Raw genomic sequence first — 14,118 nt, 5'->3', positions numbered from 1 at the left:
GGCGACCCCACAAAAAAGTATGGCGAGGTCTGGCGACCCCACTTTCCCCAAACCCATTCTAAGTCCTTACTCAAATACCCCCCTCAAACGTTAACAACTAAATCAAGCGAAAACTAGAAAGCAAAGTCATTTGTTTTATTTACTCCATATGAACAAGAACCGAGAAAACCAAACAATCACGATTAAACAAGTGTAGGCTGCCGCCATATCAGATCAGAGCTTATAAAGAGCGCACACACACAAGCACGCACATACACATGCAGCATTAGGCCTACAACGTTACATTAATTATATTTATGGCGATAACAATAACAATATATTTTTTATTTCCTTTTCTGGTTTACTATCTTTAACAATTTTAATGGGAAGGGTTGGCATGCTTCGTGAACATAGCAAGTTAATTCTAGGAGGAATGCTGCATCGGCGACACAGAGATTTTCCTCCACGGTGCTGAGCCGACATCTGTATTTTGAGATGTCGTTTCATTTTGACAGGTTTTAAGCTCTCATTGGCAAGAACATGCCAAGAGATCACACATTGTGGGTGGTCGAGGTCATCTTTAACTTCGGCAAGTGATGCATATTTCAGAAATTCTTTCTGATAAAAACCCGTAACCGTTTGTTCTTTTTTATTCTCACCGGCCTGTAGACTTGTCCCATCTGAGGATCGCGGAGGAGTAGACGACTGGTAGATGGCACTTCGAGCTTTTGTTACATTTTTTAAGCAGCCACCTGTCCATTTTGGCTAGTAGGCTACCTTTTTTGTCTTTTGTTTTGTTTTACTTCAAATAGCGGGGAACAAGTTGAGTTTGCATAGTGGAGCAGATAGTTACATTGTTTCTATCAGCGGACCAGTAGCCATAGGCTGAACCAGATCTCGTTGAAAGATAAAACAAATCTCTTCTCTTGACTCGCGTGTAAATAAGAAAACATTTCTCTCTCTTCTCTTGACGCGTGTAAATAAGAAAACATTTCTCTCTCTTCTCTTGACTGCGTGTAAATAAGAAAACATTTCTCTCTTCTCTTGACTGCGTGTAAATAAGAAAAAGGCAGAAAAGGCCAATATTACTTTCCTTTGTTTCACCTAATAATCATTTCAGACTGAATACAGAATAGAATACACAAAGAATCACTGTGCTATGTGATGGTGAGTAGTTGTGTGTGTGTGTGTGTGTGTGTGTGTGTCTGTGTGCTATGTGATGGTGAGTAGTTGTGTGTGTGTGTGTGTGTCTGTGTGCTATGTGATGGTGAGTAGTTTGTGTGTGTGTGTGTGTCTGTGTGCTATGTGATGGTGAGTAGTTGTGTGTGTGTGTGTGTCTGTGTGCTATGTGATGGTGAGTAGTTGTGTGTGTGTGTGTGTCTGTGTGCTATGTGATGGTGAGTAGTTGTGTGTGTGTGTGTCTGTGTGCTATGTGATGGTGAGTAGTTGTGTGTGTGTGTGTGTCTGTGTGCTATGTGATGGTGAGTAGTTGTGTGTGTGTGTGTGTCTGTGTGCTATGTGATGGTGAGTAGTTGTGTGTGTGTCTGTGTGCTATGTGATGGTGAGTAGTTGTGTGTGTGTGTCTGTGTGCTATGTGATGGTGAGTAGTTGTGTGTGTGTGTCTGTGTGCTATGTGATGGTGAGTATTTGTGTGTGTGTGTGTGTCTGTGTGCTATGTGATGGTGAGTAGTTGTGTGTGTGTGTGTCTGTGTGCTATGTGATGGTGAGTAGTTGTGTGTGTGTGTGTCTGTGTGCTATGACATGGTGAGATGTTGGTGGGTTGTGTGTCTGAGATGTTGGTGGGTTGTGTGTGTGAGCTGTTGGTGGGTTATGTGTGTGAGGTGTTGGTAGGTTGTGTGTGTGAGATATTGGTTGGTTGTGTATCTGAGGTATTGGCTGGTTGTGTCCACAGGCCGTGGAAGTTTGAGCACATGGCTATCGGCTTCCTGTCGCTGCTGCTGAGAGATGACTACCCCCTCCCGGCCCGCGCTGTCCTGTTCTTTACTGAGTGCCTCAACCACGACGCCCTCGTAGTGCGCAAGGTGTGTGTGCGTGCGCGTGTGCGCGAAAAGCATTAGGGCCTTGTTTAAACAGAACATTTGTTCATGCTTTGTTCTCATTATTGCTTGGACTCTAAGCAATGATGGGAACTAAGCGTTGACCTACCACTGAGTAAAAGCGGTCGGTGTCTTTGTACAACAGCATTACAGTGAAGGCTCCCCTGTTCTCTTCTCTGCGCTAGGTGGCAATATCTGCGTTTGGTGGTGTACTGAAGCAACTCAAGAGACCACGCAAAAAAGTGGACGTCATTCCGAGTAAAGTCAGTAAGTATTCCTAGCACATCTCAGTGCACACAGAGACATGGACTTGTGCACCTGAAGCCTCTTAAAACAAACACATTTATTCAAGATGACGGTCTACACAAATCATGCTAAGAGGAGTTTGCTGTCTTTGGATATCCATGTATGCATAGATGTATTCACACGTGTGTGTGTGTGTGCGTGCGTGTGTGTGCGCGTGCGTGTGTGTGTGTGTGTGTGTGTGCGCGTGTGTGTGTAGGTGGTGTGGAGGAATCAGAGGGCCTGGTGGGTGGAGACAGGCCAGGGAACCTGTGGCTGCAGTACCAGCACAGCCTGCTGCCGCGCTCCGAGGAGGAGTGGAACGCCACCACCTTCGTGGAGAAGACACACTGGGGCTACTACACCTGGCCCAAGTGAGTGCTGCCCGGCCCGGGCCTCTCACTCGCTCATTCACCCCTGGTGCCCTCTTGAATGGCGTTAACACTTTTTTCTGTCGTTTATAGGAAACTGATCGTCTATGCCCCCGCACCAGAACAGCCAGAGGACCCAACGCTAGGTGACATGAATGAGGTAGAGTGCACGCAGGCCTGTTGATGGTCATTTCTCATTTTCTGTGCAGTGCCAACCTCACATTGCACACATCCAGACTCCCATAGAATGTTAGTGTCTACAACTTCACTTGACCCAAACATCTGTGCTCTGTCTCCATGTCTGTGTGTGTGTTGGTGTGTTCAGAGAGAACGCATCATCTATGATCACTTCTCCGACCCGGAGTTTGTGGACCAGCTGATCCAGTTTCTCTCCTTGGAGGACCGCAAAGGCAAAGACAAGTTCAACCCACGCCGATTCTGCCTCTTCAAGGTGCGTATGTGTGTTTGTGCTCACATTACGGCACAGCTACTCAGACATTTAAATCTCCACCACACACACACACACACACATACATACATACATATACACACACACACACACACATACACATACACACACACACACCTCCATAGCTGTATGTCCTTCAGTATTTCCCTTTTGTAACCACTCAAGTCCCAGCCTGGCCCTGCCCTCCTACAGTAGGTCTTCTTTCAGGGAGACCATAGTTCATAACCGCTTCCCTCACACAGGAACAATGTCAGGAAAGGTAGACCCACATTCATTGTTTCCTGGCTGTTGATGCTGTTTATTGTCAGTTTGTAAAGTTTAGCCGAAGTGGGCTAGGAATCTCTGATCAATGTGATTAATAAGGCTGGACCAATGATTTCAAAGTTAGTGCCCGTAGCGATGCAAGTGTTGGAATCGAATCCCAATCATGAGTCACCAGACTCTTTTCACTTTGTGAATGAGTTTGGATTTTCACTCAAGTCCACTCAAGCCCAGACTCTGGTCATCTGGTTTAATGCAGTGCTCACCTCACCTCACCTGTCCTGTCCTGTCCTGTCCCCTCCTCTGGTCTGCAGGGTCTGTTCCGTAACTACAGCGATGCCTTCTTGCCCGTGCTGAAGCCGCATATGGAGCGGCTGGCCAGCGACTCGCATGAGAGCACCCAGCGCTGTGTGGCCGAGATCATCGCTGGCCTAGTGCGGGGCAGCAAGCACTGGAAATACCAAAAGGTACTGCATCACGCATCAACCCCATCACTCATTTCCTCCTTTACAACACACACACACACACACACATCCCACACCCACACACACACACATCCCACACACACACACCCCACACACAACACACACCACACACACACACACACACACACACACACACACACACACACACACACACACCCCACACACACACACCCCCACACACCCACACACACACACACACACACACACACACACACACACATCCCACACACACACACACAAATTGACTCATTTGCTCACTCGCTGTTTACATTCTCTACACACACACCACACACACACACACACAAATTGACGCATTTGCTCACTCGCTGTTTACATTCTCTACACACACACACACACACACACACACACACACACATATATATGGCTTGCATGTGTGTGGTGTGGTGAAGGCGGCGTAGCTGACGTGGGGGTGGGGTGTGTGTGTGTGTGTTCCAGGTGGAGGCCCTGTGGCAGTTCCTGATGCCACTCATGCGCACCGCCCTGTCCCGCATCACAGTTGAAACCTACACCGACTGGGGCACCTGCGTCGCCACTGCCTGCGTGAGTACTGTACCCCCCTGAGGCCCCTGTGTGTGTGTGTGTGTGTGTGTGTGTGTGTGTGTGTATCTGTGTGTCTGTACCCCCCGTAGGCCCTATCTGTGTGTGTGTGTGTGTGTGTGTGTGTATCTGTGTGTCTGTACCCCCCGTAGGCCCTATCTGTGTGTGTGTGTGTGTGTATCTGTGTGTCTGTACCCCCCGTAGGCCCTATCTGTGTGTGTGTGTGTGTGTGTATCTGTGTGTGTACCCCCCGTAGGCCCTATCTGTGTGTGTGTGTGTATCTGTGTGTCTGTACCCCCCGTAGGCCCTATCTGTGTGTGTGTGTGTGTGTGTATCTGTGTGTCTGTACCCCCCGTAGGCCCTATCTGTGTGTGTGTGTGTGTGTGTGTGTGTCTGTGTGTCTGTACCCCCCGTAGGCCCTATCTGTGTGTGTGTGTGTGTATCTGTGTGTGTGTGCATATGAGAGGTGGAGTAGCATATGATATGGACGGGTGTGGTTCTGCTCCTGGTGTTTTATCATGCGTGTGCATGATCTGATACGGACGTGTGTGTTGTGCAGGAGAGCCGCGACCCCCGGAAGCTCCACTGGCTGCTTGAGATGCTGATGGAGTCCCCCCTCAGTGGAGAGGGAGGGTCCTTCGTCGATGCCTGGTGAGGAGTGTCTCTGCTCGTCTGTAATGGAATCTATGGTGAAATACTGTTGTGGTCAGTCTGATTGATAAATGAGATTTGCTGACCCCCCCCTCGTCTCTTGCCTCGGTTGTCCAGTCATCTGTACGTGCTGCAGGGAGGTCTCGCTCAGCAGGAGTGGAGAGTCCCGGAGCTTCTACACCGGCTGCTGGAGTACCTGGAGCCCAAGCTCACACAGGTGTACAAGAACGTACGGGAACGCATCGGCAGGTGAGACACGCACACCACAAGCCATGGCACCACGAGGAGTTAGGAACGATGATGATGATGATGTGTCTAATGGGTGTGTGTGTGTGTGTGTGTGGCAGTGTGCTGACGTACATCTTCATGATCGACGTGACGCTGCCGTCGATTCGGCGCACCACGTCGCCGCACCTGCAGGACTTCACGGAGCGCGTGATGCTGCGCCTCAAGCCCCTGCTGGAGGGAGAGGAGGAGATCCAGAACCACGTGGTGGAGGAGAACGGAGTGGGCGAGCAGGACGAGAGGACGCAGGCCATCAAGCTCTTCAAGACCGGTCAGGACACACACACACACACACACACACACAATGTAGGCTTGATGCAGAATACCTAGTAATTTGTTTTTTTTTAGGGAATCTGGGGTTTTGGCCTGGATGTTACGTACCCAAGACACTGTTTTTTATTTGAGATCATAGGGTGTTTGAGATCATAGGGTATCTCTGAGATGCATAATGGTCACTGAGCGCTGGGTAACAACACTGATATGTGTTGTTGTGTTTTGCAGTGTTGAAGTGGCTGATGGCCAGTGCTGGACGCACCTTCTCCACTCCAGTGCCTCAGCAGCTGCAGCTCCTACCTCTACTCTTAAAGGTACAACTCTCCTCTGTGGAGGAGCTCCTCGCTGTTAATCCCTCCTCTGTGTGTGTGTATGTGGGACTTGCTGATGGATTTCATGGTGTGTGTTCTGACTCTTCTCTCCCACGTTTTCTGTTGTCAGATTGCTCCTGTGGAGAATGACGACAGCTACGATGAGCTGAAGAGGGACGCCAAGACCTGCCTGTCCCTGATGTCCCAGGGCCTGCTCTACCCTGAGCAGATCCCCCTGGTGCTGTCTGCACTGAAGGAGGTGAGCTAGACACCAGTTTATGGACCCAAGTCCGAGTAGAAGGAAAAGTCTGGGGAAGGGAAGCTATTGCACTTTATTGCTGAATAAGAGCTGAGGTGATTCCCCTTCTGTGGGTACTTGGCTGGTGGAACTGCTTCAGAGCTGACGCCAAATCTCTCCTGGCGTTAATGCAGCTATAAATGTTCCTTTCTGGGCCAGTCGCAGGGGTGCTAATCTCATTTAAATAGAGAGCTATTTATTGAGAAATTGAATTAGTGTGGACGTCAATGCACTCGTTTGAAGAGACAGAAGGTGTTGGTCTGCTTTTGTTGACTGAGACAAGTCAAATAAAAAACAAATCTGAACATTGTTTATAGTCTCAGGACCATAATCTTTGTAGTGCTCTACGGTGTGAAGGGCACATGTTCCTTGCTTGCTTTAATGAATGCTGAAGGTGTGGGATTTGAACAGTCCATAAGAGAAATAGTACAAAGCTGAAGTATTAAATATTTAGTGTTTAGTTTTAAAGTACTAAATATTTAGTATTTAGTTTTTCTTATCTTCTACTGTCTCTATACAGTGGAGTTTTGTTATGTGTTTATATTTACCCTTTCTGCTGTAAGTGCATGTTGTGTGTGATGTCTGCTACTGAGACCTTGAATTTCACCTTGGGGATCAATAAAGTATCTATCTATCTATCTATGTGCCGCAAAATACCACGAATACTTCAGCAGAAGTTGTTCAGCGTCACAGGTAACTGAGGTAACTGGGTGGTCACATGAGAGTTGACCGTATTTGGTTTAGTATCTTAGTATCTACTCATCTTTTCAAATAAAATATTTATACAATGAGGGGAAAGTGCTGACATTAACTGTTTGACAGTAAGCCTCTAAATAGTGTGTTGAAGAAACAAACTCTGACAAATACAATGGTATAATGTCGCCACCTGCTGGTCAATACTAAAAGTGTTAACCATATTCTATGCAGGGACAACACTGTATCGTACCCATCTCCTGAATTAATCACTACCACGTGACGCTCGGATTTATTCTGCCAGAGCACCTTTATTCTATCAAAGACGCCAGGCAATCATACGGCAGAGATTCTGTTCTGTGTGTGCGTCTGATAAGCATTCTCCATTTTTCACATTACTTATCTTCCGTAACATTCACTAAAACTATTGTACTGTCAGCACAGACACATCACAGAATGGAGTATCAAAAACAGATAATCTGACAATCGTGCAATTACGAGTTTGAAAGGCAGACAAAGCTTCTTTGGTGAGCTAAGATGAAGATAAAACATTCTGGAGAAGGTCATGCAGGATTGAGAATTGAAATAGTCGTATTGCTGAATTGTTTGAGTGGTAGTGAACTCATGCCAATTCCGCTCTGACGTGTGTGTGTGTGTGTGTGTTTAGATTGCAGGCAGTAGCTCATGGCACGCCCGCTTCTCGGTGCTGACCTACCTGCAGATCATGGTTTTCTACAACCTTTTCACCCTGCTGGATGACCAGGAGTCCGTCAGGGATGTCCGAGGTCTGGTCATTAGGCTGCTGGAGGATGAGCAGCTGGAGGTATAAACACGCATACACATCATACAGACAAATGCACACTCTAAACTTGTTACCGTCTTTCCCTTTATGCATGTTGGGTCTCCTACCCTACCCTATCCTATCTTACCCTACCCTACCCTCCCCTCCCCTATCCTACCCTACCCTATCCTATGTTACCCCTCCCTCCCTCCCCTATCCTACCCTAACCTACCCTACCCCTATCCTATCTTACCCTACCCTCCCCTCCCCTCCCCTCCCCTATTCTATCTTACCCTACCCTATCCTACCCTACCCTAATATTGTGTGTGGGCACTAAGCGGTTGGGGGTTGAGGGGTATACATACTATTACTCACGCAATTATCTTTGACATATTCAAAGACTTTAGGGGGAGTATTTTGAAAGTTCACTAAATCAGCTCAAGTAGATCAGGAATCCCTCTTTACATTTACTTATACATATAGATTATGTATGCTGCTATGACACATGTTGACCAGAGCCATATAAAGGTAGAGTTGCGACAATGGGTGTTCAAAATTCGTTAAGGTCACGTGGTTCATGTAAACTTCAAAAAGTTCCCGGAAGTGATTGACAATGGATTAGAATGCATTAAATAGGCTACTGTTCAATGAGAAACAGAGCCACAATTTTGGGTAATTGACAGACAATAAATGTATTAATATACAATATTTATAACACAGTGTAATTATTGTGTAAACTGTGTAGTTATCCTACCATTACAACAATATTAAATTAAAGTCCAGGTGACCTTTTTTCTCCCTTTTACGTATGTGTCACTTAATATTAATTTCTGTACAAAACCAAGACGGGAGATTCTTTAGAAAACACAATAGCACCCACCCCATAAGTGTAGCCTAGGCCTATCTAAATTATCGTTATAAAAAAATGACCTAGTACGTGACTCAAGAGCTGTAAACCGTGTTTTTGGAACTGCGTGTAGCCTACAAAAGCGCATGGAGATTGTAATTTTGCAACGAGAAACTGTAACACAGCTAGTCTAAGTCTAACATTAACTTGTTTGAGTTTTCTCCCCAACGATTTCTCTGGTAGTTCTTCACTGATCTGAGGTAATGAGCTAGCGTCTCGGGAGAATAAAAAAAAAACGTTTTAAAAGTTTTTTAACATCCAGTGTAATGGTGGATTGTGCAGGAGGATTCACACAGCACAGCATCCTATTTAAAAGCTGTGAGCGCTATCATAAGTAGCTATAGCCAGAAGGCTAAACAACCTGATTGAGGGATGGCTAATTGGAACTAGCTTGGAACTAGCCTAAGAGTTTATTTGCCTCTCATTTTCACAAGTTTGAAAAAGGGATTGGTGTTCTACTAACCGCATCAGCACTGTTAGTTCCTCCTGCCTTGGTGAGCAACACTGTTCTCTGTACATGTATGCGTGCTGTCTCAGCCATAGAGACTGCTCCACTTGCTGTTACTAACTAACATATAGTCCTGCAATTTTTGGAAGAAACCAATACTCTAGGAAAGGGGGTGTATGACTCTTGAGAGAGGTTGTATGACAAAATAAGAATGATTACATTTGACTCATGGTATTTAAGATTCAGATATATCTCACTTGTACCTAAACTATGTGTAACCATAAACAATGGTTGGTCTCATTAATTAAGACCATGCCTGTAGCCACAGCCTGGCACCAAACGATGTACAAGGTAAACAGTGAGCTACAGATTTACTAGTTAACGGGTCATGGTGCCCAATCCAGATTAAAGAGGTGAACAGATAAACAGTTGCCCGGGTCAAGGCCCTGTTCTGTGTAGGCGCCTGTTTCCTGTCCTTCAAGACGAGACACTCTGTCCATTGTTGTTGTTGTTGATCTGTCCTTTGGCTGTAATTGGGACCATCTGCCCCATGAGGGAGGGTAAACCAAAGAATCTAACAATATAAAATGACCACAACAACAGATTACAGTGACAGTAAGTCAATAATTAAATAGCAGTTAAAAAAGTCGAGATATTAAAAATCACCTAGCTGCCATGGGAACAGCGCTTCTGCCAATCATCATGAGCATTTCTCTCTGCCTCCCCCCCACCACCTCACTGTTGTCCACCTCTACCTCGTCAGGTGCGAGAGATGGCCGCCACCACCCTGAGTGGCTTCCTGCAGTGTGGCTTCCTCTGCATGGACGGCAGCATGCAGAGCCACTTTGAGGCCCTGTGTAAGACGCGCCTGCCCAAGAAGAGGAAGAGGGAGCGGGGCTCTGTGGTGGACACCATCCCCTCAGTCGGTGCGGAGCCACACATCCTGCACACACACACATCCTGCATCCTGCACACACACATCCTGCACACACACACATCCTGCACACACACACATCCTGCACACACACATCACATCCTGCACACACACACATCCTGCACACACACACACATCCATGCACACACACACACTGCACACACACACACATCCTGCACACACACACACACACACACACACACACACACACATCCTGCACACACGCACACACACACATCCTGCACACACACATCCACACACACACACACACATCCTGCACACAACATCCTGCACACACACACACACATCCTGCACACACACATCCTGCACACACGCACACACACGCACACACACACACATCCTGCACACACGCACACACATCTCTAATGAATATTGCTTTAAGTTAGGTTTTTCTTTATAGGGTTTGGTGTGCAGTTGAATTTATTGTGCAGGGAATGTCACTTGTCTTACACACATCCCTTTTGTGTGTGTGTGTGTGTGTGTGTGTGTGTGTGTCTGCAGATCTGGTGCGGCGCCATGCAGGGGTGTTGGGTCTAAGCGCCTGTGTCCTCTCCAGCCCTTACGACGTGCCCACCTGGATGCCCCAGCTTCTCATGGACCTCAGTGCCCATCTCAATGACACACAACCTATTGAGGTGACCGGCACACATATACATGCAGATCTGTAGACGCAACACATCCAGGGGAGGAAACAGGCCATATCCACTAACTAATGTATTAGGCCTTAATGGTGTATTCAGTGTGTTTCAGTACAGGGAGACTATTGAGTTAATAATATTGGTGCTTTTGTATCATTACATCCTGTATATTTTGTATTTCACCTTCCCAGCTATATCAGTTATCCAACATTGTCCCAAATATTACCATTTTAATTTCTATGGTTAAACACCACCAGCAATATGCTTTCACACATTGTATATATATATATATATAATGTAATGTAATGTATTGTATATCCATTGTATATATATATATATAATGTAATGTAATGTACTGTGTATATATATATATATATATATAATGTAATGTAATGTATTGTGTGTATATATATATATATATATATATATATAATGTAATGTAATGTATTGTGTATATATATATATATATATATATAATGTAATGTATTGTGTATATATATATATATATAATATTGTATGTGTATATATATATATATATATATATATAATGTATTGTGTATATATATATATATATATAATGTAATGTAATGTATTGTGTGTATATATATATATATATATATATATATATATATATATATATATGTAATGTAATGTAATGTATATATATATATATATAATGTAATGTAATGTAATGTATTGTGTATATATATATATATATATAATGTAATGTAATGTATTGTGTATATATATATATATATATATATAATGTAATGTAATGTATTGTGTGTATATATATATATATATATATATATATATATATATAATGTAATGTAATGTATTGTATATATATATATATATAATGTAATGTAATGTATTGTATATTCATTGTATATGTTGCATCTTTCCAACCCCACTACCAATATCTGTTGTCCAACACTAGGTCTGGGAAATTAGCATTTTAATGGCTATTGTCAAAGCTGAGGCACCACTAGCAATTGGCTATCCGTCTGTGGTTGTTGTTTGTATATGCCTTCACACATTAACTAGCCAAAGCTCTTCTGCCAGACCTCTCCCTGTTCCCTCCAGTTTATGTAAAATGTCCATTTAGCTTTTGTAAGTGTGCATGCAAACTGTTGATTTGTAATGGAGCACTTGAGTGTGATGGAATACTGCAGTTAGAGATGTTGGACCTGTTTAGACATTTCAATTTAATCTAATCTCCCACGTCAAAACAGATTAATCCAATTTTCTCCAGAGATGTCATGTGCTTCTGGCTGAGTGGGACTAATGGGTCTATTCTATTGTCTCCATTGGCATCGTCATGGTGAACCTTTGGAGCTACAGATTTCCTCAGGCCTTAGTTACAATTCAATTGCAAAAATAGTCCCACACACCTTAATCAAACCTGCACATTACTTATACAGAGCACACTGAGGTGGCCTACTGGTTAGGACTTCGGACTTGTAATCGGAGGGTTGCCGGTTCAAACCCCGACCAGTAGGAACGGCTAAAGTGCCCTTGAGCAAGGCACCTAACCCCTCACTGCTCCCCGAGCGCCGCTGTTGTAGGCAGCTCACTGCTTAGGGATTGCTTAGGGATTTCTTGAATTTCCCCTGGGGATCAATAAAGTATCTATCTATCTATCTATCTATCTATCTGATTAGTGTGTGCTTCACCTCGCTGTGTGCTGAGTGTGTTTCACTAATTCATGATTTGGGATAAATGCAGAGACCAAATTTCCCTCACGGGATCAAAAGAGTATACCAGTATATACTTACTTATACTTATTACCTATACAGAGCACACTGAGGTGGCAGACTGCACATTACCTACACAGAGCACGCTGAGGTGGCAGAGAGCTCTGTCCCACACTGGGAAGATGTTTTTTAATCCCATGTCTGGAAGAAACAAGGGAAGAAAATATTTCACTTTACTTGTAGCTTCAACAAGGTTCTGGTTCTTAGCATAATGTTCTGTATGCTTTTGATGTTCAATTTCCCCTTGGGGATCAATAAAGTATCTATGTATTGAATGCTTCCCTTGAAAATACCTGTATTGATGGGAATGAGCCTAGAATTCAAACATTTATGTATTTGTACACATAAGTGAATTGGTACACCAGCAGTTGAGGGGCACAAGTGTAATGTTTCCAGTAAATGATTCCAATATCAAAACCATTTTTCTCTTATTCTCCCTCTAGATGACCGTGAAGAAGACGCTGTCCAACTTTCGCCGCACTCACCATGACAACTGGCTGGAACATAAACAACAGTTCACCGATGACCAGTTAGGGGTGCTCACTGACCTGCTGGTGTCTCCCTGTTATTATGCCTAGACAGGTGAAGCCACCCGCCAACACGCTCCCCAGCCGAGCAACAGCCGAGCTGAAGCCCACGCGAGTCCAACACAGACTGTCCCAGTGCTGCTCATGTCTCTTCTCTTCCCCAGGGGCAGTGCATACCAGGCTCTCTAATGCTGCAAGTTGTAGTGTTCTATTTTTATTTACAAAATGAAATTTTTATTTTATATAAAATGGTAATTAAAGCTATTATGCAGAAGACGTTCGGGGCAGGGAGGGGGTGATGGGAGACCATCATCCTCCTGTGGCAACGCTCCTCTGTATGGGAGGCCAGTCCTCAGCTCTGCCCACACTACAGAAGACCCTCTGACGCCAGACTCTCTGACACCAGCCAGACCCAGCAGCGATGGGCCAGTGGGGGGTAAGGAGGAGGGGGGGTGTCACACCCTGTACGTACTGTAATGTATGTATATTTATAGTCCACATTTCTTTTTGTTTTGGCATTTTTTACTATACTTAATATTTAAGGTTGACCAGTGCCGGCAGTGAACAGCCTGCAGTCTGTAATATTAATGTACAGTTAGGTTTTTTTGATTTCCAGAGTGTGACTGTGAGCGAAAAGGAAAAAAAAAAAAAAAAAACCCTTTGGATTTGATCTCCCTCCTCCCTCCAGGGTCTCTTCCTCTCCTTTGCCGAATATCTGTCACTCAGGCAGAGAAGTAGGCCCAGTCCCTAGTGTACTGCTCAGCATGGCCTGTCAAACAGATGCTGTCACGAGCTTTGGGATTGGCTGGCTATGGGTGGGTATTCACCCAGTTACTAGTGGGAGAATTGGAGCTCAGGTTCCATCATAAGCAGGTTATTGCAGGGGCAAATGTTGGACTGGCAGAGTGTGTGTGGCTGCATGTGTATGTGTGTAAGTGTAAGTGTGTATGTGTGAACATGAGTGGCTGCTTGCAGATGTCAAGAGACAGTCACCAGTGGTATTGTATTTAAGGTGTTGAACCTCAGATGGTTCACATGTCTTAGAGTTTTGTGAGTGTTTTGTGTTATGTGTATGTATTTGTATGTATGTACTGTGGACCGTACATGCATTTAACTATGCATAAACATATTA

At 44.7% G+C, this 14,118-nt stretch overlaps 1 protein-coding gene across 2 annotated transcripts in view; it reads left to right on the top strand.

Moving 5' to 3' along the window:
- psme4b (proteasome activator subunit 4b) overlaps positions 1-13,444 on the top strand; it is a 33,306-nt gene extending 19,862 nt beyond the window's left edge. For both annotated transcript variants that reach the window (XM_048267823.1, XM_048267822.1), the window contains 16 exons: positions 1,892-2,021; positions 2,222-2,303; positions 2,539-2,692; positions 2,783-2,849; positions 3,015-3,140; positions 3,734-3,886; positions 4,361-4,465; positions 5,022-5,113; positions 5,231-5,362; positions 5,461-5,669; positions 5,900-5,985; positions 6,113-6,241; positions 7,641-7,796; positions 9,873-10,035; positions 10,566-10,699; positions 12,903-13,444. In XM_048267823.1, coding sequence (XP_048123780.1) covers positions 1,892-2,021; positions 2,222-2,303; positions 2,539-2,692; positions 2,783-2,849; positions 3,015-3,140; positions 3,734-3,886; positions 4,361-4,465; positions 5,022-5,113; positions 5,231-5,362; positions 5,461-5,669; positions 5,900-5,985; positions 6,113-6,241; positions 7,641-7,796; positions 9,873-10,035; positions 10,566-10,699; positions 12,903-13,037 — 2,053 coding nt within the window. In that variant the 3' untranslated portion in view covers positions 13,038-13,444. The remainder of the gene's footprint in view (positions 1-1,891; positions 2,022-2,221; positions 2,304-2,538; positions 2,693-2,782; positions 2,850-3,014; positions 3,141-3,733; positions 3,887-4,360; positions 4,466-5,021; positions 5,114-5,230; positions 5,363-5,460; positions 5,670-5,899; positions 5,986-6,112; positions 6,242-7,640; positions 7,797-9,872; positions 10,036-10,565; positions 10,700-12,902) is intronic.
- Positions 13,445-14,118: the final 674 nt, after the last annotated feature.

This window comes from Alosa alosa, chromosome 17 (genome assembly GCF_017589495.1).
Source record: "Alosa alosa isolate M-15738 ecotype Scorff River chromosome 17, AALO_Geno_1.1, whole genome shotgun sequence".
NCBI classification, from domain to species: Eukaryota; Metazoa; Chordata; class Actinopteri; order Clupeiformes; family Clupeidae; genus Alosa; species Alosa alosa.
Note: the sequence above shows the minus strand (reverse complement) of the source record. Positions and strands in the feature narration are given on the sequence as shown.